Source organism: Natrix helvetica (assembly GCF_964273705.1).
Source record: "Natrix helvetica genome assembly, chromosome: 2".
Classification (NCBI taxonomy): Eukaryota; Metazoa; Chordata; class Lepidosauria; order Squamata; family Natricidae; genus Natrix; species Natrix helvetica.
The window spans coordinates 60,063,634-60,088,946 of NC_138552.1; the positions used below are offsets into that span (position 1 = coordinate 60,063,634).

The following is a 25,313-nucleotide window of genomic DNA, read 5'->3' on the forward strand; positions in this document are numbered from 1 at the left end:
GACAGACAGACAGACACTGCCAGGAGGAAAACCAAAGGCCTTATTGATTGATATTGAAATGCACCTCTTTCACATTGCTCTGAGATGTCCAGAACAGCTGACTGGCAAGTATGGCAACAAATAAGCCTTCTCTTTCTGCGTTTTCTTTTTTGCTTCAAACTGCAGAAAAAAATGGCAGAAAGCTTGCCCACCCTTACTAATGAACGTCTAGGATGGCAGGCACATGGTTACTTCTCAAATTGGCTAGACTGGAAAGGAAGTGAGACAAGCCAATCAAAATTCTAAGACTGAAGGAAGGTTTCAAGCATATTTTTCCCAATCTAGCAGTCAAAATAGGTAGAAAAATTTAACATGCATTGTTCTGACACAAAAAAGAGCAGGAGGCCTCCCATTAACAACATATAAAGCCTCTTCCTGACTTACTCAGTTGACATTCTAATCTCTCACTACATATTATGAAAGAAAAGAAAGGAGGTAAATGTGATAGCGTGAGTATAAACTTACGTGGGGCTCTATTTTTTTATTTAACTTGACTGGGAAATTGGCCTTGCTCCCCTAATGAGAGAATTGACCTTTCTTCTAGTGATGAGGTGACTCTATGTCAGAGGAAAAGGAAATTCTCCTGATACATGATAGGCGTAAGAATTCAGGGTAACATTTTCTTTCCAAACTTTAAGTTAAGTTTGGCAAGAACGTTTTCATGAATGCAATCTTTATAAAAACAAGGAAAACAATCATTATATAAACAAGGAAATAACTGCTACAGCAGTATTAATACCAAGAAAACCTTGATTTACATGTTTTGCCACACACATTTTACATTACTCTGGTGATTTAATTTCTACCGTTCCAGAACAAACTTCTCTTTACTTTAAATGTGCAGCCACCCACATGCAAACAACTACGGTATTCTTCACAGATGTATAAAGTCACTAACTAAATCTAAGATTTTTAGATGCTAAATAATTATTTTTCCTTTCAGAACAATGTTGGATAGTGATTTATTTAGAAAGGTTGAAACCATATTTAAACAAACGGAGCCAGTTGATGATAATTTAAATAACCTGCCTTTTCTCTTGACTCCCTGAAACTTTTCCAATTTATTTTACATTAGTACTATTGTTATTTTAAATACAGTAGTATAACTACATTTTACGAAATCTTTTCAAGCTCTACTGTCCACAAGATTCTTACTTATGCTTTTCTCCTTACAGTAAAAAAGATGAGATCTGTACAGGTAATCCTCAACTTACGACCACAACGGAGACAAAAAATTCTGTTGCTAAGTGAAAAGTTTGTTAAGCGAGTTTTGCCCCATTTTACAACTTTTCGTGCCACATTTGTTAAGTGAATCACTGCAGTTGTTAAATTAATAACACAGTTAAGTGAATCTGGTTTCCCCATTGACTTTGCTTGTTAGAAGGTCACAAAAGGGGATCCCATGACTCCAGGACCCTACAACTGTCATAAATGTGAGTCAGTTGTCAAGCATCCGAAAGTAAATCATGTGACCATAGGCATGCTGAAACAGTCCTAGGTGTGAAAAATGATCATGTCCATTTTTTTCAGTGCCGTTATAACTTTGAATTGTCACTAAATGAACTGTTATAAGTTGAGGACTACCTGTATTTTTAAAAAGACACACCAAGTATATTAATGACAGAATGTTGGACTCCAGTGCAAAATGGGCTTAGCATTTTTAAACTGTGGCATTGTGTGTTAAAATAGATTGAGATAAGTATTTTCTATAGGCATGCTTCATATTAAATCAGGGGTGTCCAAACTTGGGAACTTTAAGACTTGTGGACTTCAACTCCCAGAATTCCCCAGCCAGCTGGCTGGGGAATTCTGGGAGTTGAAGTCCACAAGTCTTATAGTTCCCAAGTTTGGACACCCCTGTATTAAATAATCTATCAGAGACAAAAGAACTGGAGAAAAAAATTGTTGCTTCTGTATGTTCTCTCATTAACTGTTCAAGATCAAAGAATTAACAAGGCCTGCAGAGAGAAGACGGAACAAGAAGGCCCCAGGGCTGAATGCTAGCAACTATTGGATTGTAAAAGTTGCTTTACCTCTAAGGCTGAAATGATTTGAAAGGAATTCTTTTCCGTTTTTCATTAAAACAGCCCAACTTTCCCACTTTTACAGCAATATGCTCTCATGAGAGCTTGAAAAGTTAGCCTGCTTTAATGAACAGCAAACAAGTTGTCTACATGAGAGGTCCAAAACACTTCTGAATCATTTTCAAAGCATACATAACCTTACTTACAAACATCTAATTCCCACACTGTGGATCTTAAACACCTGTGGGCAGGCTATTGCATACATATTTTTCAAAATATTTCAAAAATGAAAAATGTACAAATATTTGTTAGTTTTGGTAGAAAAATGGAAGGTGGAACAAAACTACTCAAATTTTTACTATTTGGTGATTTAACCATTCAAAATGACGTACCATCTAAATTTAGATTGTAGGAATGTTGAGAAAAACAACGTTTTACTTTTTTAATGAACATCAGATGTTGATATCAATATTTTTCAAACTTTACTTATTGCAAGATCGATACACATGATCAGTAGTGAGAATCTAATGACAGCAATGGGAGTCTCTCATCTAATAAAGCAGTGAAAGGCAATCCTTTATATGTAATCCCACCTCAGATTTACCTGTACAATTTCTCTCTTCCATATCAAGTGCAAATCCATTATTGCATCTACATTTGAAGCTTCCAATTGTATTTCTACATTTGCCATTTGTGCACATGCCAGAGAACATTTTACATTCATTTATATCTGCAACAAGAAAATAAATTCATACTTTTGGGTTCAAAAGATTATTTATCAGATAGAAAAATGTACTCACACACCTTAAAAACATCATAAAGCACAGGAATACATCTGGACAATCATTATAAATATGTGATAAACGGTTTTAATGTTTCCATTCATTTAGATGCCTTATACTTATTTTGTAGATCTTTCCATCACAAAACAATTCTCCAAAGAAAATTCAGACCATTATGAATTTGTATCAAAACGTATTTTCTCAAAATGCACAGTAAACTCTTTCATTTTTGCTTTAATGTCATGAGCAAGAAAGATATCACTGTCTGAAATTAGGAATTGTGCTTCTTTGTGGCTGGCAGTTAATAACATGTACTTAGATTAAATAAGAAAAGATACAGATTTATTTTGATGTAGGCAATTAAATCATTAAATTACTAAGCAAGTTTGTGAAGTCATAATTAAAGTAATAATAACATCCTGTATACAGAAGGAATGTTTTTGTACAACAAACCATTTCTCAAAATATTGCCTAGAAAACTGCACATGCTTGTCCACATAGTTAGTAGGAAAGAGTTAGTAAAATGCAAAAACAAACAAAAACGTCAATTTGGTTTAATGATTAAAGCACTGGATTTGAGTGAAAAGACTTCAATTCTCAAGCTACTTTAGGTACAGAAGCGAAATGAATGATTTTGACCTCTTAGCTGTAGGAAGAAAGCATTGGCAAAGAAAATCTGAATATGCTGCCTGGAAAAGAATAAAGGACCAAGGGAGAGATTAAGGTTACATGGCGAAATCTTGTGTTTCTGAGAGGGCTCCTTGATTATTCAGACAGTAGTCTGGGAATTATAAATGTGTTTTACCAAATAATTTCATTCCTTCACAGAAAATTAGGCTCAATAATTCAGTTGATTGTATAAATAAATATTATTTTTATTTATAGTTATATCTGATTCAAAAACCCAGAGACAAATATATTGAACTGAACAAAATATCTTTGGCTGCAATTCAATATATAGACTTGGATAAGTGCTACTGAGTGCCATGTATGGGGCTGCATACTTGCATATTTCAAACTTTTGAAAGAACCTTTTGTCATCCTGGATACAGTGGTAAGATGTTTCCACACTCTCCTTTCAATTATACAATGGCAAAACTAGACCTTACAAGACAGAGTATTTAGTAGTTTCCTGACATCTGTAATGAAAAACATCTGTTAGGAATGCTATGCAGAGCTGCTTAAATGTTTCTTCTTTAACCATTTTCCCAGTCAAAAACACTTTTCTCAGCTATTTCTCATTTGAGAGACAAAATATATGGTTTTGGAATATGATTTTGAGTGGAAAATATCTCTAGGGGAAAGAACTTTCATTCCTCACCAAATTCACAATCCTTTGTAGTTGCTTCAAAAGAAAAGAAAAAGAAAATGCTTATTTTGTTTTGCTTGAATAATTGCATTATATACTGTATATAACATTTCATATGTTTTGGAGAAGATCTTCCAAGCACAGGAAAGGAGGGAAGAGACTTATGTAGATTGTTTCAACAATTGTGTATTTCATATAAGGACTTTGTGTTTTTTTTATTATCAAAAGGTATCTGTTAAAATTGTACAGGTAGACCTTGACTTACTACCACAATTGAGCACAGAATTTCAGTTGTTAAATGAGACATTTGGTGGGTTTTGCCCCATTTCATGACATTTCTTGCCATAGTTGTTAAATGAATCATTGCAGATGTTAAGTTAATATCATGGTTGTAAAGTGAATCTGGCTTCCCCATTGACCGCTTGTCAGAAGGTTGCAAGAGGAGATCACATAACCCCAGGACGCTGCAAACGTCATAAATAGCTGCCACGCATCTGAATTTTGATCACATGACCATGATGATGCTATAATGGTCATAAGTGTGAAAAATGGTCATGTCACTTTTTTCAGTGCCGTTGTAACTTTGAACGGTCATAAATGAACTGTTGTAAGTCGAGGACTACCTGTAGTTGATGGATTATGAGTCCCTGTAATGGAATTTAAAAAAATATTAATGAAGCACATAAAGTTTGTCTGAAATATTATTCTTTACCTTTGTAAAATGGCCTTCCAGTTAAAATATCCCCACGGTTGGAGAAGCCTGGACCTCTGGGGCATAGGTCTTCATATTCTTTTGTGCCTGGCTTGGGGCATTCTTCGCAGTCAGAACCCCAAGCGGCACCAATAGCACAGCAACACGTATCCATACGAAATTTTCCAAGCACAGGTTGCACACAATCATCTTCATCCCATCTCAGGTAACACTGTTCCATTCGGATATCTACATGTGTCATTAAAAGCAATATCACATATGGAGGTTTTTCTGCTGCACTTATTTGTATATGCTGCATACCTGGCCTGGGCTGTGGCCCTTTGGGAATATTAAAACTATATTCAAATGTGTTGATTAGTTTACTGCCAGTTAAACGTAAGGGAATAAGCATGTGCATTCATATAACGGCTTTATATGTTGCTCATTATGAAAATTAATATGAAAGATAAATACAAAAGTTTCCCATTTGTACTTAAGTCAAATATAATAAAGATTAAATATAATTAATTCAAATTAAATAATAATTCAAAAGAACACCATTTCTTCTACAACTATGCATGAAAGTCTTTCTTATGGATTAAAAATAGTAAATTACAGGTGACTGTTACTTCTTAAAGAAAAAAGTCTTCTCAATATCCTAGAATTTAGTACAAAGCAGCATATACAGAAGAGGGCAGAAGGATGAAAACAGCATGGTAGATTTATGTTGTAAATTTTTGTATATGCATTATAACATTGCATCAGGGGTGGGTTCCTGCCAGTTCTAACCTCTTCTATAGAAGAGGTTCCACAAATCTACAGTGCCATTTAGAACCAGTTCCAGCTCCCTCCCCCCGCCCGCACATCATCAAGATGAAAAGCGAGGCGGAATTCTGGGAGTTGAAGTCCACAAATCTTAAAGCTGTCAAGTTTGAACACCCCTAGAGGGGTTTTTTTCTAAAGGGTTAGGGGTGCAAGGGTCTTGTAACGTGACAGCTTTAAGACTTGCGTGCTTCAATGCCAGAGTTTCTGAGCCAACATTTTGGTTGCTAAGCGAGAGCGTTGTTAAGTGAGTTTCGCCACATTTTACAAGTTGGCTACGCCCACCCAGTCAAATGGCTGGCAAGCTACTCCCACTCAGTTATGGCCAGCAAGCCACTCCCACAAAGCAGGCCACACCCACAGAAGAGGTTCTAAAAAAATTTGAAACCCACCATTGTATTACATGCATGTAACAAAGGAGCAGAACCTGCAGTTGTAACGCTACCATGCTGCTTTCTTATCCTGATAAAACTCCTGAAGAGGTCTATCTTTTTAGAAGAAAATGTAAATGTATTGTCTATTCTGAATACATTTGTATACTATAACAGAGAGGAAAATTATATATGTTATTTTGTGGTGAGAGAGACATAGCTCTGTTTTTAATTTTATTGCAATTTAGTTGTTTTGTAAAATTAATTCAATATGTTTACAGATGCATTACGAAATGCTGGCATATAACAAGTACAAATATAATGTGAAATTCTAAGAAGTGGGTGAAAAGTACATCTGCAAATGAACCAATAAAAACAAAAGAGAGGCTTTGTTATTATATTGTATTTTTTTCCCTGACCATTTCGGTCATTCTGTGATATTGAGGTGGAAACAACTTCCATTTAATTAACGGACTTCATTTCCAGTAAGTATGACCAATATATCCCAAAGGCGCTTTTTTCAAGAGGCAACTGGGCTTTCTGGTTTTTCTTTGAAGATGTTTTGCTTCTCAACCAAGAAGCTTCTTCAACTCTGACTGGATGGTGGAGAATGGAGGGATTCATACTCCTTGCAGGCAGCTGATCATTTGCATTCTTTTAGCGGGTCATTAAGGTCACCTGGAGGTTTATCTGTGTCATCAGGGTCACCTGACTGGTGCAAATGGGTGTGGAACCTGCTTGAACTGTTGAAAGGACTGTGTTGAAGACTGGAGATAGGTGATGTTGTACCCCTCCTCCTTTATTGAGAGAGGGCTGTTCAATTTTGACATAGATTGCCTCTTTAATCCCTCTTTCAAACCAGCAGTCCTCTCTGTCCAAAATGTGGAGTTTGCGATCTTAAAAAGAGTGGCCTGTAAAATTCTTCCATACCCCACCACTCAGTCAGAGCTGAAAGTGAAATGTTTTCAAAGAAAAACCAGAAAGTCCAGTTGCCTCTTGAAAAAAGCATCTTTGGAAGGAGGAGCTGACGTCGCAACGAGACAACGTGCGATCTTGAAGCTCCAAGATCGCAGTCGATACTTTTGCTGCTGGACGGTCCTTTTGGACCTAAACTGTCCTGAAGAGATGGTGATAGGGAAAAGTATGTCCTGCTGATCTCAGGGACACTGCAAAGTCCCTGATTGATCCAGGAGAATCTCTTTTTGCCAGCGACAGAAGCGCAGCCATTGAAGCTGCTGAAGTTGGGACAGCTCCAGAATGGGAGGAAAACGGAAAGAGAAAGTGTGTCCATCTGGTGAGGAAATCTTATTATAAAAGAGATTACCCCTCCCAAATTAAAGCTAAATTAAATTTGAAAACAGAAGAGAACAAGTGGCGAAATTAAGCTACATTAGGCAGTGTGTTATCCTTTTTTTAAATTTTCTTTTACGGATGGAACTTTTGCAAATGTTTCCTATTCTTTAAATTGAATGGATTAGTTTTTCTTCTACTACTTTTTATATTCATTTTTTTATACCTATGGATTAAAATATTTTTCCTTATTTTTATAATGCTGGATTGCATGGTTTTTTGGATTTTTTGCTCCATTTAAGAATTTTGTTTTCTTTAAGCCTGGAATATAAAGAAGATATAAAAGGAATACAAAGAGGGCTGTAATAACAGAGGGAAAGGAAGTAACACTGCCACTTGGAGGCTGGAGGCTTGGAAATATTGTTTATTCTTTTTTCTCTTTGATCATTTGATTTTGCATTTCAAGGTTCCTCAACTTGTTTACAGAGAGTGATAGTGAGAAGATCATGGGTTGTTTATACAGGTGCTTTTTGGGAGCTTCATTGGCAGCTGGAGTGGCATGAAAACAAAGCCTTGTTTTGAAAGATTATAAATGAACTTATTTTAAATTTAATAAAAAGTTTTGAATGCCAAATGGCAGTGTTTACAAGTTGGAAGAATGGCGCAACATGGAAAAGAAACCTTAACATTGCAAAAGATTATGTTTGAAATTCAAAAATTATTATAAGTAACAGAGAGAATTGAGAAGAGTTTGGAGAACATGGATCCTAGAACAGCAAAATTTGATGGAAAAATTGAGGATGTTCATCAAATGAAGAAAGTGGAGGTCAGAGTTCTAAAAACTGAAAGAAAAAATAAACAAAGAGACAAGAAAATTGTTTATACTGACAGTGAACTGAGCATGGTTGGAAATGGAAAGAGTGGAATATGGAATGGGGAGATAGATGGAATGGAGCTCTACTCCAGATCTCAAAGTATAGAAGAAGAAAAGAGAATTGATGGAACTAAGGAGAGAAATTTTGTCAGAAGCACTAATGATAACCAAAGATAAGCTGATTGAAGAAGCAGATGGAGGGTTTCGAGCTTATACAAGATATGCAATAAGCAATAAGTTGTGAAGAGAAATCTATACAAAACTTACTAAGGAAATAACCAGAATACTAATGCCACAAATGGCAAGAGACATAAGACTGCACTATTACTGGAAAGACACAGGTTGATGTAATGAAAGCTTATAATAAAAAATTAAATCAAATTTAAATTTAGAGCATTATGTATAAAATGAAGTGATAATGGATACAGTTAAAGAATTGATTGATAACGATATATATATATATATATATATATATATATATATATATATATATATATATATATATATATATATATTGGTTTGATAAGAGGAAATAGATATAAATTGCAAATGGTGACTACAAAAGGAGGTTTAGAAACTGTTATTAAATATAGCCAATTTTTAATTAGAACATATTATAAGGATGTAATGTAATTAAGTCAAATTTAGTTAAATTTAGAGCATTATGTATAAAATGAAGTGACAATGGATACAATTAAATAATTGATTGATAATGATAACACACACACACATATATATATATACAAATACAACACACACACACACACACATATATATGTGTGTGTGTGTGTGTGTGTGTGTGTGTGTTACAACCCTTGGTATGCCCAAATTGAACACAGCCGAGGTTCAAATCCCAGTAAGGGTATGGTTGCTGATGAGAGCTAAATAGCTCGAAATGGATCTATACTAGTCTCCCTTTATTTATTTATCAGCACAAATACAACACACACACACACACACACATGTATATATACATATATACATATATACATATATACATATATACATATATACATATATACATATATACACATGCATGCATGCATGCATGCATGCATGCATGCATGCATACATACATACATACATACATACATACATACATACATACATATATATATATATATATATATATATATATATATTACTGGGATTTGAACCTGGGTAAGGGTATGGCTAGTTGATGAGAGCTAAATAGCTTGAAATAGATCTATACTAGTCTTCCTTTATTTATTTATCAGCACAAATACAACACAAATATAACAAAGGCAACATTAAAAATATGGTTTTCTAACTGGATGGTCTCCTGGAGTGAGACAAAGGGAAACAGTGTGTTCCCTCCCATATTTGGGCATACCAGGGGTTGTGACACAATACATAGATACATACATAGATACATACATAGATACATAGATACATAGATACATAGATACATACATACATAGATACATACATACATACATACATACATACATACATACATATTGGTTTGATAAGAGGAAATTTGATATAAATTGCAAATGGTGATTACGAAAGGAGGTTTAGAAACACTGTTATTAAATATAACCAATTTTTATATAGAACATATTATAAAGATGTAATATTACTGGATAATATTGGGAAGAGCTAATGGAATGCCATTATGTGGTTTTGCTTTAAATTTGGAATATTTTATATAAAAGGATGTAAAAACAATTATAATCAGATGAAGGTTGAGGTATGATGATGATATATATACATATACATACATACACACACACACACACACATATATACATACATACATACTTGATTTAAAATACATGATTTGATATGAATTCTAGGTGATGACTGTGGAAGGGATGTACGGAAGTTTTTGTAACTTTTTATAACCAATGGACACAATTATGTAATGGAAGATGGTTTTGTGGTTTTGTGTGTGTGTGTGTGTCTTGTCTGTTTGTGTTTATTCAAACATTTAAAAAAATCTTTATTAAAAAAAAGCATCTTTGAGACAACCATGACCTGGACGACTGAATCTCCACAGACATTTATGATCAATATATTTGCATGTATATGTATATGCATATATGTGTGTGTGTGTGTGTGTGTGTGTGTGTGTGTGTGCCTAATTCTAACATGTAATTCTTGTCTTTAGCTTCTCTGAATCTGAAGCTAAACCTGAACAAGTGCATAATAAATGCAAAAAATACCTATTCTATCTCATTTTTCTTCAGTTGACAAACATGTCTAAGATTCCAAGACTTGCAGATATATAGCATTTGGAAGTTAACAGACTAGAAAGGCCAATGTGTGTGAGTGATAAAAGCTGAGGATCTCTTTCACTGTGTAACTTGTAGTGGCTTATGTAGATAGATAGAAACTTAATATCTTGAATACTCACCTAAACACACCCTGCCTGTTCCATCCAAGGTTAGACCGCTGGGACACTCACAATGAAAAGAGCCTCTGCTGTTGATGCACCGCCCATTGGGACACACACCCGGAAAAACTTCACACTCATTTACATCTGATATATACATAAAAGGGAGTTGACAATCTATTCTTATAGGCATACAGTATATCAGAAATATAAAATACCTAGCATATTTCTTACAAATAAGTTACATTTCTTTATACAGCTTATTTTTTGAAGTAAGAAAATGTAAGTATGAGTACAATGCTAGGTACATCTATTTTTGAGTAAGCTCTACTGAGCAGTGAAACTTTATTTTGAATATTTAGGTGTAAAATTGCACAGTCAAAATTGAACTGATTTATTTTTAAAAAATAAAAGGTGATTGGGAAGGTATCTGTTGAGAAAAAGGTTAGAACTTCGATGATTTAATAGTTTTTTGTTTTCTATAGACTGCAGCTGAAATCAGGATTCAAAATGATTTTTCATATAACTTTTGAACTGCAAAGAATTTGGTTACATACACTTAGGAAATATTTCTTAATCCAAAGAATAGGCAGCTGAAGTAGTTTTTAAAATGTCAGTCATTTAGAGGATTTGGTCCCCTACAGAAAAGAACAGGTCTGGACAGTTGATCAAAAGGATAGGGGTCCTTTTGACAAGCTTTGGCCAGTGGGTCACTTGTGGCTCTTTTTATAGCCAAAAAATTTCGGCAACAGTGACTTCAAATTTCAAATTTTTAATTTGTTAGCCGCTCCCTCTCCGCAAGGGACTCGGGGCGGCGTACAATAAAAATATACATACATACATATAGACATACAGGTACACACATATACATACATATACATACATGCATACATGGAGGAGGTAGTAATCAAATACATATCACATTAATAATAATAATAGAAAATTAAAATTAGCCATTAAAATATCCCTTGATAAAATGCAATTTAAAAGGACTGTCAGGAGGAGGATAAAACTACGGTTGAGCCAGGCCAGATAATTGAAAGAGGTGGGTCTTAAGCTTTACACGGAAGGAGCGGAGATCGGAAGTAATCCTGATGTCAAGGGGGAGGTCATTCCACAGGGCTGGGCCCATCACAGAGAAGGCCCTGCTCCTGGGTGTCGCCCTCCGACACTGTTTAGCGGACGGCACCCGGAGAAGTCCCTCTCTGTGTGAGCGGATTGGTCGTAGGGATGTATGGGGCAGGATGCGATCCCGCAAGTAACTAGGTCCTATGCCATGGAGCGCTTTAAAGATCGTAATCAAAACCTTGAAATGCACCCGATAGACCACAGGAAGCCAGTGCAGCTCGCGCAGGAGAGGTGTTACATGGGAGAACCTAGTCCTCCCCATAATCACCCACGCGGCCGCATTCTGAACCAACTGTAGTCTCCGAGTGCATCTCAAGGGAAGCCCCATGTAGAGAGCATTGCAGTAGTCCAGGCGAGATGTCACTAGCGCATGGGTGACTGTGCGCAAGGCATCCCGGTCCAATAAGGGGCGCAATTGGCGCACCAGGCAGATCTGGTGGAACGCCCCCCTTGCCACGGCTGTTACATGGTTATCCATGGACAGCCGGGCATCTAGGAGGACGCCCAAATTGCGCGCCCGTTCCATGGGGGCCAGTTGCTTGCCCCCGATGGCCAGAGATGGAAGCAACTGGTTGAACCGGGGGGCCGGAAGCCACAGCCACTCTGTCTTGGAGGGGTTGAGTTTAAGTCGGTTGTCATCCATCCAGACCCGTACGGCTTCCAAGCACCGGGACATCATTTCGACGGCCTCGTTGGGGTGGTTCGGGGTGGAGATGTACAGCTGAGTGTCATCAGCATACAGATGGTATCCCACCCCAAAGCCACGGATGATCTCGCCCAGCGGTTTCATGTATGTGTTGAACAGGAGTGGCGAGAGAACCGATCCCTGTGGCACCCCGCAAGTGAGGGGGCTCAGGGTCGATCTCTGCTCCCCTGCCAACACACGTTGCGTCCGGCCGGAGAGGTAGGAGCCGAACCACCATAAAACGGTGCCCCTGACTCCCAACCCCCATAGCCGGCACAATAGGATACCATGGTCGATGGTATCGAAAGCCGCCGAGAGATCTAATAGGACCAGGATAGAGGAACAACCCCTATCTCTGGCCCTCCAGAGATCATCAACCAACGCGACCAAGGCCGTCTCCGTGCTGTGCCCAGGTCGGAAGCCGGACTGGCGCGGGTCTAGATAATCATTCTCCTCCAAGTGACGTGGAAACTGTTGGGCCACCACACTCTCTACAACCTTCGCTAAAAAGGGAAGGTTGGAGACTGGACGATAATTAGCTAGCTCCGTTGGGTCTAGGGAAGGCTTCTTGAGTAGGGGTCTCACAACCGCCTCTTTCAAGGCGGCCGGCAGAGACCCCTCGCCCAATGAAGCGTTCACCAGGCCAAGGAGCCAGTCGCGTGTAACCTCCCAGGATGCCAGTACAAGCCAGGAGGGGCACGGGTCCAATAAACATGTGGTAGGTCGCAGACGTCCACGTAACTTGTCCAAATCCTCGATGGCAACCGAGTCAAACTCCTCCCAGAATGGTCTCTCAAGACTCGCCACGGGCGTCTCCACTGGACCACTGAAAGGGACCCATCCCCTCCGGATTTGAGCGACTTTGTCCTGCAGATATTTCCCAAACTCCTCTGCTCTGCCCTGTAAAGGGGCTTCCCGCGGCCTTTGAGACAAGAGGGAGCGGGTCACCCGGAACAGGGCAGCAGGGCGGTTATCTGCAGACGCAATAAGAGCGGCACAATGTTGACGTTTGGCCGCTCTTAATGCCACAAGGTACGTCCTTAAGTAGGTTCGTGCCTGTGCTCGGTCAAATTCGGAGTGGGAGGATCTCCAACGACTCTCTAGGCGTCTCTTGTGGCGTTTCATCACCCTTAGCTCCTCGGTAAACCAAGGAGCCAGGGTGGTTCGTTGCCTCAGGAGAGGCCGCAAAGGCGCCACCCGGTCAAGGGCCCCAGCAGTCGCACTATTCCATGCGGCTACCAGGTCCTCCACCCGGGGGCGGGGCGGGTCTACAGGAGGTGGCCCAAGCTCCGTCTGGAACTTATCTGGTTCCATCAGGCACTTGGGGCGGAACCATCTAATGCCTTCCGGCTCCGCCTCCCCGCAACGGGGGGTAGCACCAGGGAAGTCAAGTCGGAGAAGTGAGTGATCCGACCATGACAGGGGACTTTTCGCCTTACACCTTAACATTAGAATGTTACAACAGTCTGCCTTTAGAGATCATTCAGAAAGTACAAACAATACACAAGATAGTTGCTCACATGCTGACAGGTGACAGTTGCTTTAGCTCAGCGGTTCTCAACCTGTGGGTCGGAACCCCTTTGGGGGTCAAATGACCCTGTCACAGGGGTCAGCTAAGACCATTGGAAAACTTGTATTTTTGAAAAAATACGGAAAACATAAATTAATTTTATGGTTGGGGGTCACCACAACATGAGGAACTGTATTAAAAGGTCACGGCATTAGGAAGGTTGAGAACCACCACTTTAGCTGATTAACCCCAGTTTTGTGGGTACCGCAGAATTCTGAGGGCAATTCAAAATTATATATAATTTTATATATAATTATTTTATATATAATTTTATATATAATTTTATATATAATTTTATATATAATTTTATATATAATTTTATATATAATTTTATATATAATTTTATATATAATTTTATATATAATTTTATATATAATTTTATATATAATTTTATATATAATTTTATATATAATTTTATATATAATTAATTATAAAGCCTTAATTCCTGGTTACTATTGGAACCATCTCTTCTGAATAGAACAATTCTCTGCAATTCTTTAAGGGATCCTTCAGGATCTGACCTTATAAGGAATATGGAGCATAGATCCATATGTTCTATTGCCAGAAAATTACTGGAAGCTGAAGGAGTTGAAATCAACTCAAAGGAAAGTTTACAACAGTATTATTCCAATATAAAATATAGTGTTCCATTGGAGAACAATAAGTAGATTTCAACAGCAATATGTGTCATGTAACATACTTTCATTTTACCTTCACAAGAAACACCTTTGACTCTTGCAAATCCTCTAGGGCATGCAGTATCTGTAAGAGAAAAGAAGAAACATTTGGAGAAAAACGCATATGCATACGCGCGCATACCCACTCACCCAAACTTAGTTTAGAACAGGATAAACCACAGTTTTAAAAACGGGAAACATTTATTATCAGCTACATGAAGGAAAAAATATACTAAGAGAATGATTGTTGGAGTAATAGCAAATAAGTCCAATACTGCAAACCCCACTATCCCAATAACAAAATATTTCATCCTTTATGAACTAAAGATATATTAATAAATCCATCTCAGATTTGCATGTATTTTACTCATTATCCCATTTCTTCCATTTCAAAAGAAAAACTGGAAGTATTTTCCCCTAATACATACATTTTATATAACTTTACCAAAGACAAACTTTTATAAGTATGGTATTCGTACATGCATACCTGTGCATATCCAGGTTAGGTAGGACTTCAGATTCAAAGAGAAAAAATATTTATTAAATTTATAAATATATAACATAGAAATATAAAAATATCATCTAGACTACAGCACATGGTTGATATATGCAGCATCTGTCAATAATTCCTTAAAGCAGCTGCAATTTTTATCAGGATCAGCTGCAGCTGCTTTACAATCCTAGGAAGATGTTTTTGATTTATGGAATTATTGACAAATGCTATTTTCCCTTTGAATGTAAAATTCTGTATACATACAAACACACAAACATACACACATACACACACACACAAGCTCTGGCAATGGTCACTCATGATCTTTACTCACATCATACACTATGTGGGCCTGAAGAATGTTCTGAAAATGCTAAATGTATAACTGCAACTGCGTGGAGGCCAACTGGGACTCTTTAGTATATCCATAAACACTTGTAAAGGAGACATTTTCTTTGCTGCAAATTGGTTCAACATACAAGGGCCTTAATATCTGGTTACCTGTGAGACCATTTAGTCAGATAGAATCTGCCCAACCAAGATATGTCTGAAGAAAGTTTGCTGACAGTCACCATATCCAATCAAAACAATACAATAGCAGGGATGATCACTCGGCCACCCCACAAGAGGCAACCTTGCTGCGATGAGAGTTCATGCTGCCTGGTGGAGAAGGGTTGCCACTCGGTGCCCAGTGGCTGAGACGGCCAACCTCGTACAGTCCAACCCAGCACTTTGGCGAGTAACTGTTTCGGCTTGTGTGCTGTAATCGGTAGCTGCATCTCATCGATCAGCAAAACCTCGGAGGCAGGCGCTGGGTCTTTTACCGTGATGGGCAAAGGGCATCTGCTCAACGCGTCGGCATGGCAAATGTTTTCCGGGCTGGTGGTGCAATGTATAGTTGTAAGCAGCCAGGAACACAGTCCACCTTGTGAATCTGGGAGACAGAATTTGGGGTGTCTGTCTGTCCCAGGCGATGATGCCCAGCAGGGGCTTGTGATCCGTCACTATATGGAAATGACAGCCGTATAGATAAGAATGAAAACGTTTCACCCCAGCCACTATAGCTAAAGCTTCCCGATCTAGCTGGCTATAGTTCCTTTCAGGGGAGGACAAGGTGCGAGAAAAGAATGCAACAGGAGCCTCCCTGCCCGATGGCAGCCGGTGGCTTAGGACTGCTCCGACCCCATAGGGAGACGCATCACAAGTCAATACAACTGGGAATGATTCGTCGTACTGGAGCAGGACCCTGTCAGATGTCAGAAAATTTTTTACAGTCTCAAATGCCACCGCTCCACGAAGTGGGTCTTGCCCCAGACCCACTTCGCCGAGCGGTCTAGCAGTCTGTGGAGCGGTTCCACAACGGAAGCGTTGTGCGGGAGGAATATATTGTAAAAGTTCACGAGGCCTAGGAAGGCTTGCAGCTCGGCTTTTGTGGTAGGCGTAGGGGCTTGCTTAATGGCCAGCACTTTGTCGGGAGTAGGATGAATGCCGTTGCGGTCAATTAAAATCCCAAAAATTCAACCTGTGGCACCGCAATCTTGCACTTGGTAGCTTTGAGTTTCAACCCCACGCTTTGGAAACGAAGAAGCACGGTACGCAAATGGGCCAGGAGGTCGGTCAGGGTGCGGGCTGATACCAGGATGTCATCAAAATAAGGCACAATGCCTGGAATACCCTGTAAAAGCCTTTCCATTAAATTTTGGAAAAGTCTAGGTGCCACACTGACTCCAAATTGGAGCCGTTGCACTTGAACGCGCCCCTATTCATGACAATCGTTTGGGCTTCAGCAGTTGCCGCATCCACAGGCAACTGCTGATATGCTTGGGCGAGGTCTAGCTTCGCAAATATGGTTCCCTGCCCCAGAAAATGCAGCAGATGCTGCATTACAGGCACAGGGTATGCACTCTGCTGCAAGGCATGGTTCAAAGTGCATTTAAAGTCAGCGCAGAGGCGAACAGACCCATTGCTCTTCATAGGGGTCATGATTGGGGTTTCCCAATGGGCGTGGTCTATTGGCTCTAACACCCCTTGAGCCAGCAGCTTATCAATTTCTGTGTCCACCTTGGGTTTTAACGCAAAAGGTACCCTACGCGGCTTCAGCCGTCGTGGAGGAACCTGGGGGTCCAGGTTAAAGGAAATGGGAGTACCTGTGTACTTCCCCAGACCTTCCCCCAAAACTTCAGGAAATTCCTTAATGAGCATGTCCAAATATGGAGTGCTCTGAATTTGGTTAATTCCTGTAATGGCTAGCCCTAGGGCTTCAAACCACTCTAACCCAAGCAAGCTTCGCCGGGGGCCTTTTACCACAATGAGAGGCAACCTTTTGCTATATTGTTTAAAAACCACCCTACAAAAATACTTTCCCAGTACTGGAATGGATTTCCCCTGGAAATCCCTCAACTTTAAGAGACATGGCGTTAAGCTGACTTGGGATATAGCAGGCACAATCCTTTTAATTGTTGCCCAAGATATAATAGAGACAGCTGAGCCCATGTCAATCTCCATTTGGCAGGGTCTGCCTTCCAATTTAACCGTGAGGAATATTTTCCCTCTCAGACTGTGGATGATCTGATCCACTTCAGCCTCTTCCCTGTCTTCTTGAACAGAAAAACAGGAATCCCGTTTTCTGAAATTGTGAGGTCTGCCTGATCTGAAAGGTTTCTTGACGTACTGACTGCTGCCTTGCGAGTTGCCTTTCAGAGCGCTCGCACAGGGCACAGCAGCCCTGCAGCCCTTCGCTAAATGGCCTCTCTTCCCACAACGGAGGCATGTTGTATTTTTAAAACGGCACTCCACTCTGTCATGCCTACCCCCGCACCAGGGACAGTTTGTTTGGGGAAGACTCTTACCCTGCCGACCTCTGGCTTGCTCCACCTTCAAGCGATGTACATCATCATTTCCGTCAGCCCCGTCATCACCGAAAATGTCTTCATGGTGAACCTCGGTGTGTTTGTCCGCTGCAGGCAGCTTTGAAAATCTTTGTATTTCTTCAGTGGAGTTATTTGACAGCTCCACTGCCCTAGCCTCATCCAGCGCCGTCTGTAAGTCCAGCTCAGGCTTGGCTAACAGGTGGCGCTATATTCGGAGCTCTCTAACCCCCCTCACAATTTGGTCTGTCAGTGTCTCATCCAAATCCTTGAATTTACAGTAGAGAGCCGCTGCCCGTAATGCAGCCACATATTCATTAATAGACTCTCCCTCACATTGGAACCTTCTATAAAAAGCATACCTACACGTTGTGCGAGACGGGGTAGGGACGTAGTAATTTTTAAATTTGGCCATCAGCTCATCCCAGGACACCGTATGGACGGAGTGAGGGGCCACTAAGGTTCCCGCCAAATTAAACATCTCTGTTCCACATAGGTTTAGGAAGCATGACTTCTTACGTTGTTCAGTCAAATCAGTGTAGTTGTTGGCTTCTGAAAAGCACTTGAAACGGGAAATATAAGAGTCCCAAGTTTCTGTGGCCCCATTAAACACGGCCAATGTGTTCATTGAAGCCATCCTGAGGCAATTCGTCTCTCCGTGGCAGGTAATCAGAGGCCCTCTTCATAGTGAGTGACTCGCTCGATCTCTCGTCGAGTGATTTCCCTGAGGGAAAATTCAGCTCTGTGACTCAGCTCAGCTTAGTGACTTTCAACAGCACTGCCTGGGCTCCTCCTCTGTGTATCCCATCCTTGTCGCCAGTGTTCTAGCTGGGAGAACGCGGGTGGACAGACAGGAGGCGAGCCAGGACTTCAAGCAGCTAACAGCTTTAATCATAACAGGTTGCCAAACGCGGCACTTCACAATTCGCGCGTCTCAGCTAACTGGCAACAGCTGAGCCCTGTTTGGCAGCTCTTTATATATGCCGTCTGTCAAACAGGTAACCAATCAGCGACGAGCACAGCGCCCTCTAGCGGAACGGACCAGAGGGAAAACTAGAATGCATAACAGGAATCACATCAGCTCTTTTCCAGTCCTCTGGCAGTTCCCCGGTGCTCCAGGATCTCTGAAAGATATAGTTCAGTGGTTCTGAGATCTCGTCTGCCAGATCCTTCTGAACCCTGGGGTGTAATCCAGCCGGTCCTGGTGATTTGAACTCATGTAGGGTAGACAGGTACTCACTTACCATTTTCTTCCCTATTTCAACTTGTGTTCCTAATCTGATTTTTGTGATGCTGTTTTTGATAGGTTGGACTGTTTTATCCCTTTGTGTAAAGACAGATGAAAAACATGAGTTAAATAGTTCTGCTTTCTCCCTGTTGCTTGTCACTTTCTTGCCACTTTCTCCCAGCAATGGACCAATTGTTTCCTTAACTTTTTTCTTGTTGTTAACATGTTGAAAGAAGCTTTTTTTTTGCTATTTTTTACTTTTGTGGCAAGCTTTTCTTCATTGTGAGCCTTAGCTTTCCTCACTTCATCTTTACAGGCTCAGGATATTTGCTGATATTCTGTCTTAGTTATGTCCCCCTCTTTCCACTTTTTATACTTATTTTTTTTTGTCTTTCAATTTGTCAGAGAGTTCTTTGTGTAGCCATGGTGGTTTCTTTTGGGAGAGGTTATTTTTCTTCTTCATTGGTATTTTGCTAGACTGGGCTTTTGTAATCTCTTTTTTCAAAATTTCCCAGCTTCTTGAGTTGTTTTCCCCTTGAGAATTCTCATCCATGGAATTCTTCCCAAGCTCTCTCTAAGTTTATTGAAATTAGCTCTCTTAAAGTCCAAGACTCTAGTTTGACTTTGTTTTACTACTTGTGTTTGTATAATGTTGAATTCCAATATTGCATTGGTCACTTGCCTCCAGGGTTCCAATCAGATTCAGTGGAAAGAACTTAAAACACAAAAACTTTTCAGGAATACCCATACATCAGAAATAAGACCTGTAGCTTCACTCCAGGTAGTTAAATAGCTGCCAAAACTTCAGCTTTTAAAAAAAGCAATTGGGACATTTTGATATTGCTGTACTACAGACAGTCCTTGGCTTATGACAGGCCACTTAGTGACCATTCAAAGCTATGACAGACCCCCTCCAAAAATTACTTACAGACTAATTTCAAAGTTACAATGGCTGCACACACCCCTGCAGTCCTGTGTTTTCATTTGGGTCCTTGACATCTGGATCACCTTTATAGCCATTTGCAATGTCCTGTGATCACATGACTGTGATTTTTTAATTTATTTTTGCAGATTTCAGGTGTTTACTTCTGGTTTCCAGCAAATAAAATTTCCATTGGGTAAAATGGATTTGTTTTATTCGATTAATGATCACTAGAAAAAAAAATATAGTGACCTGCCTAACAATCACAATCCTGTGATTCTGGCCTCAATTACAGTCCTATGTCAAGGACTTACTATAAGCTGCCAAAAGGCAGAATGGTAAATCACTTGAAATAAAAAAAAATCAACACATAAAAACTATAGGTAATTGTTGTGGCCCAGCAGGTGCCGCTGCCGCTGCCACCAGACTCCGAGAGTGAGTGCCCCTACGAGTCAACTCCAGAGGAGATGGGGGACCCTGGACTGGATTCGGATGCTGAGCAGGGATCCGAGAGTCTGGTCGGCCACCAGGAGGCGCCTGAGGCATGGAGCAGCGGTGAGAGCCAGAGGAGGGGGGCTCCCGATGCCATGCCTTGGAGCAGCGGGGAAGACTCTGGACGCCCGTTACCGCCGCGCCCACAGACACAAGGAACGTGGGTGTAATTATAGGCGGTAAAGAGCTCTCAGCTGCTGTTTGGGAGGCTCCCTTTCCAGGTTATAAAAGGGTTGACTGTGCATACGCCCTTTGCAGCAGTCAACAGAAGACTTATGCCAGAAGTTCTAGTCTGGAATTCTAGCAAGCTGGATTGCTGCTTTTGTGTTCTGTTCCTGTGAGTTTTGTCTTGGTGGCTTGCTGCCACGGAACCTCTTGTTTGTTTGTGCAATAAACCTTGTTCCCTTGTACTGTTCCGGAGTGTGTGTTCTGTGTGGGCAACGGAGGAACGGGGGTCAGAACAGGTAATCTTCAACATATGTCTTAATAACTGTTGAAAATTACAATGGATACCCCCAGGTTACTTAAGATTCGTTTTTGAATCATGATGGTTACCCCTACCTCAGTCACATAATCACATTTTGGGTACTTGGCAACCAGCTTATCTTTATACATCCCTGCGGCCAATTCGCTCACACAGAGAGGGACTTCTCATGGTGCCGTCCACTAGGCAATGCCAACGGGCGACACCAAGGGGTAGGGCCTTCTCTGTGATGGGCCCAACCCTCTGGAATGACCTCCCCCCCGACATTAGAACCACTACTGACCTCCGCTCCTTCCGGCAAAAATTGAAGACTCACCTGTTCCGATTAGCAGGCCTGGCATAATTACAACTGTCCCTCCTGGCAAATGTATTAACTGGTTATTTTAGGGGTATTGTTTTTAACTTATTGTGTGTGTTTTAGGGGTTCAAAATCCTATATTTATATATATTGCTTTGTACAGTTCTTTTAATTCCATTTTAACCTCCTCCATTCCAACTGTACATATTCAATTTTTACTGTATTTTGATATATTTTGCATGGACTGTACACCGCCCCGAGTCCCTTTTGGGAGAGGGGGCGGTCTAGAAGCATGAATAATAAAAATAATAAATAAATAAATATGGCCATTTGTGGTTACGTGAACATGTTTGCAGCTTTGTAGCTTATTTTTTTTTCTATAGTTTCTAGCATTTAGTTTTGGTTACCAGTAAAAAAAACAGCCACTGGGTTAGGGTTCACTTGACAACTACTGAAAAAGATGTAAAAAAATATGGTGCAGTCACATAATGCCATCACTTATAACCACAGACCTACTACTATAATTCCTGGCTCAGTTATATGTCATAAGTCGAGGACTACTTTTATTTTAATTGAGAACTACATTACAATAGTCCAAGAAGTGTAAATAAAAATTTAACTTTAATCTACAAAAAAAATCTAAAATTTGGAATTATATGTTTAAAAACATAGGTAAAATGAAAGTATTTTTTCATACTCATGCATATAAATAATAAGTTTGTTTGTTTATTAAATTTATCTATGCTACCTCTCACCTCAGAGATGTCTTTGGACAGCCTAAAAGCATTAAAACTAGTACAGATTAAAATAATAAAACAAAATAATAATAAATAATTTTAACACAAAGTAAACTCTGTGTTATATACATGTTCTACTGAAGTCGAAGTCTACTTACATACACAAATATGTAAGGTATGTATAGGATTTAGAAAACATTATGAAATAGAAATCATACCAAATTCACAACGTTCGCAAGGGCTACCCCAAGCAGCTCCGAGAGTAGCACAGCATTCTGATTTCAAAGTAGCTCCATGAAGGTTTACTTCACAACGATTATCTTGGATGTTCAACCAGCATGTTCCTTTCAGACTATCTACAGGAAATCCAAACACAATAAGGCCTTCCTAATTCATCTGTGGTAAAGCATATTAATTATAAACACAAATTAACTACTGATCTTGTAGACATTTACTGTTAGAGTCTTTCAAACTGGCTTGTCAAATTTTGCTGCTACAATATAATACTGCTGTAAATAAAGTAATGTCATTCTATCCAGCCTGTTCTTCATGCCTTTTTAAAAATATTATTTATTCCCTTTAATTGGTTCTTTTTATAATCCCTTGCTTTCAATTATTGTGAGCCACCCAACTGGCACAGTTCATGAGGAGACCTTATCAGTAAATCAGAAAACTCCTAATTAAATATTAATTCTTCTTCTATTAACAGCAATTAGGATTTTTTAATTAGGATTTTTCTAAATGTAATAAATGTACCAATCGCGAATTACAGTTTATTTTTCTCTGAGGTATATTTAAGTTTCACTAAATAAAAGACAAATTCTTTTTGTAACATTATATTCTGAAACTTTTTTCTGAAATTTGATAGCATTTTCTTGCTGAAAAATGAATTTTAATTAGAATGTCACCAAGTAAGATATTGTATGGAGCTATTGTTCAGCTATATTATTTTTTGGATATTACCATATACTCTTCTTTTCTCTTTTAAAGACAATTGTGTAAAAACAAATTAAAGAATTCATACTTTTTTTAAAAAAAGAAATCATTAGACTCACCAATACAAATGAAGCCTGTAGAGTCTATTTTGCTGCCAGATAAACATTCACAGATGAAAGACCCAAGATTGTTCCTGCAAGCACCATTGACACAAGGACTGCTTTCACATTCGTTTATATCTATAATGCAGAAGGAAATATATCAGACTCACTGTATGTTTCTGGAAAATATTATAATGTATGAATCTTGCCATTAACAACATTATGCCAGAATGTCTGGAAAATGTGTTCACGGATCTAAGAAAAGAGTTAAATGTCTATAATGCAGAGAATGTATGGCAGGCAGATAACAGTGCCTGCATAATTTTGTAAATGATAATTGGTTACCTCAAATAACCTAGAAATATATAAGGATTTAAACTGAAGCAGTTTTCCAGAATAACTGTTTTGTGAGAAATCAAGAATACTTTTTAATGGAAGCAGCATGTTCTGTGCAACAATATGTCCAATATTTTTTTTTTCATTTATGGCTCATACAGCTTTAAGATATTTTTTAAAACTACATAAACTAAATGTAATTGTGTTGTGACTCCACTGACTCAGCCAGAGTTTGGAAAAATAATACTGTATAAGAGGGTGTGTGTGATTGCAATAATCTATATTTCCTTTTTCACATTCTCCTCCATTTTTTCCACAATTGTTTTTAAGTAGTTCCATGTGAAGACATATCATCTGACAGTTGATATTAATTGCATCAAGAGATAAATAAGGGGTGTTTTTAGTGACTTGGCATTGTGTAAATGGTGTATGAAAAAGACCTTGAGAAATAGGGCAAAGAGAACAATCAGATAAGAGAGGGTATAGGCCACAGCTACATAAAGGGTGGAGAAAGAGGTTCAGAACACACCTTCCCTAACTTTACAGGCTTCAAAAGAAACAGTGGAGATTTATATATTCAGACTTGTAAGATTCTGTTAATTAGCATTACAATATAGTAGTAGTTCATCTGTCTGTTTCATATATGGTATACCTAAGATTAACACATTTATATTATTTTATTGGCAAGAATACCTGTACCCCTTTTCCAGTATGTTGTTCTGACTTCTAGGCCGAACATGTCTATAATAGTCTACTAAAGATTAAATGGTACAATTGACAACCTTTAGACATTCAAATTGGGGACAACCTGTAATGGTATGTGAGAATGTATTACATGAATGAGGGAAGGAGATGTTGTCAAAGGAACAATCAGACAAGACAAGGAAAAGTTCCCAATGGCTTAATGTCACAGCAAGAAACCTAGAAAAGAACTCCTATTGCTTTTAACTGCCTGATCAGTTAGGATAGATCCTGTCCCATTTTATCATGAGCTTGTGTGAAATTCTAGACTAGGGGGGAGGGGGATTTCTGAGTTTAAAATCCTTGAAACAACCATTTTGAATTCCATTTTGAAAAAATGGAACACAATGAATTTATCATTTAATGTATCAGACAGTAACACATCTGCGTATCTACCCATCCCTAAATTCTATCAGCAATTCAATCTGGGGGGAAAAATGAACTTGGACAAGGTACTGAAAACTCTGTTTTACTTAATCTAAATGAATTTGAGTTTCCATAAAGACTATATATCAATAAAAATGCTGGAAATTTTCTCAAGAGGTTAGGTGGAAATGGGGAATCTGTATTTATGTCCTGTAGTCACTTCTAATGATTAGAAAGTGTGTCTTGTGACTTTGGCCAAATAGCCTTTTTTGGGTGCCAAATGAATAGAAGGTTTTTTCCCCCAGTCGTCTCCTTCTCCCTCTCTCTTCTGCTAACTTTACTCATGTTTAGTGTTTAGAAACTCTCATAAATTTAAGAGATTGACAGGGGCATGGAGAAAATTTGCTCTTTTAAAATATGTCCACCATTTAAGTGAACTGTAAATGTCAGTGTTCTTATAACTTTATATTTCTAGACATACTATTAATTATAATAAACCTACCAAGCCCAAGTGGCTGGTAATATTCCATGTTTAGCATTTTCCCATTCATGGGTGGTCAGACAAGACTTTTACACAGTTTCATCTGTTACGCCAGTTATGGCCTAGATCAGTGATGGTTAACCTTTTCAGCACTGAAACTGGAACGTGCGCATGAGCGCCAGAACCCAGAAGAGAGCAGCCCGTGTGCAT

General features: G+C 39.1%; 1 protein-coding gene across 1 annotated transcript in view; it reads right to left on the minus strand.

Annotated features, from left to right (window-relative positions):
- Nucleotides 1-25,313, minus strand: part of FBN2 (fibrillin 2) — a 148,443-nt gene that overhangs the window by 71,377 nt on the left and 51,753 nt on the right. The window contains exons 20-25 of the mRNA XM_081940241.1: nucleotides 23,198-23,317; nucleotides 22,361-22,498; nucleotides 14,656-14,706; nucleotides 10,583-10,708; nucleotides 4,867-5,094; nucleotides 2,668-2,793 (exon numbers count right to left, since the gene is read on the minus strand). Coding sequence (XP_081796367.1) covers nucleotides 2,668-2,793; nucleotides 4,867-5,094; nucleotides 10,583-10,708; nucleotides 14,656-14,706; nucleotides 22,361-22,498; nucleotides 23,198-23,317 — 789 coding nt within the window. The remainder of the gene's footprint in view (nucleotides 1-2,667; nucleotides 2,794-4,866; nucleotides 5,095-10,582; nucleotides 10,709-14,655; nucleotides 14,707-22,360; nucleotides 22,499-23,197; nucleotides 23,318-25,313) is intronic.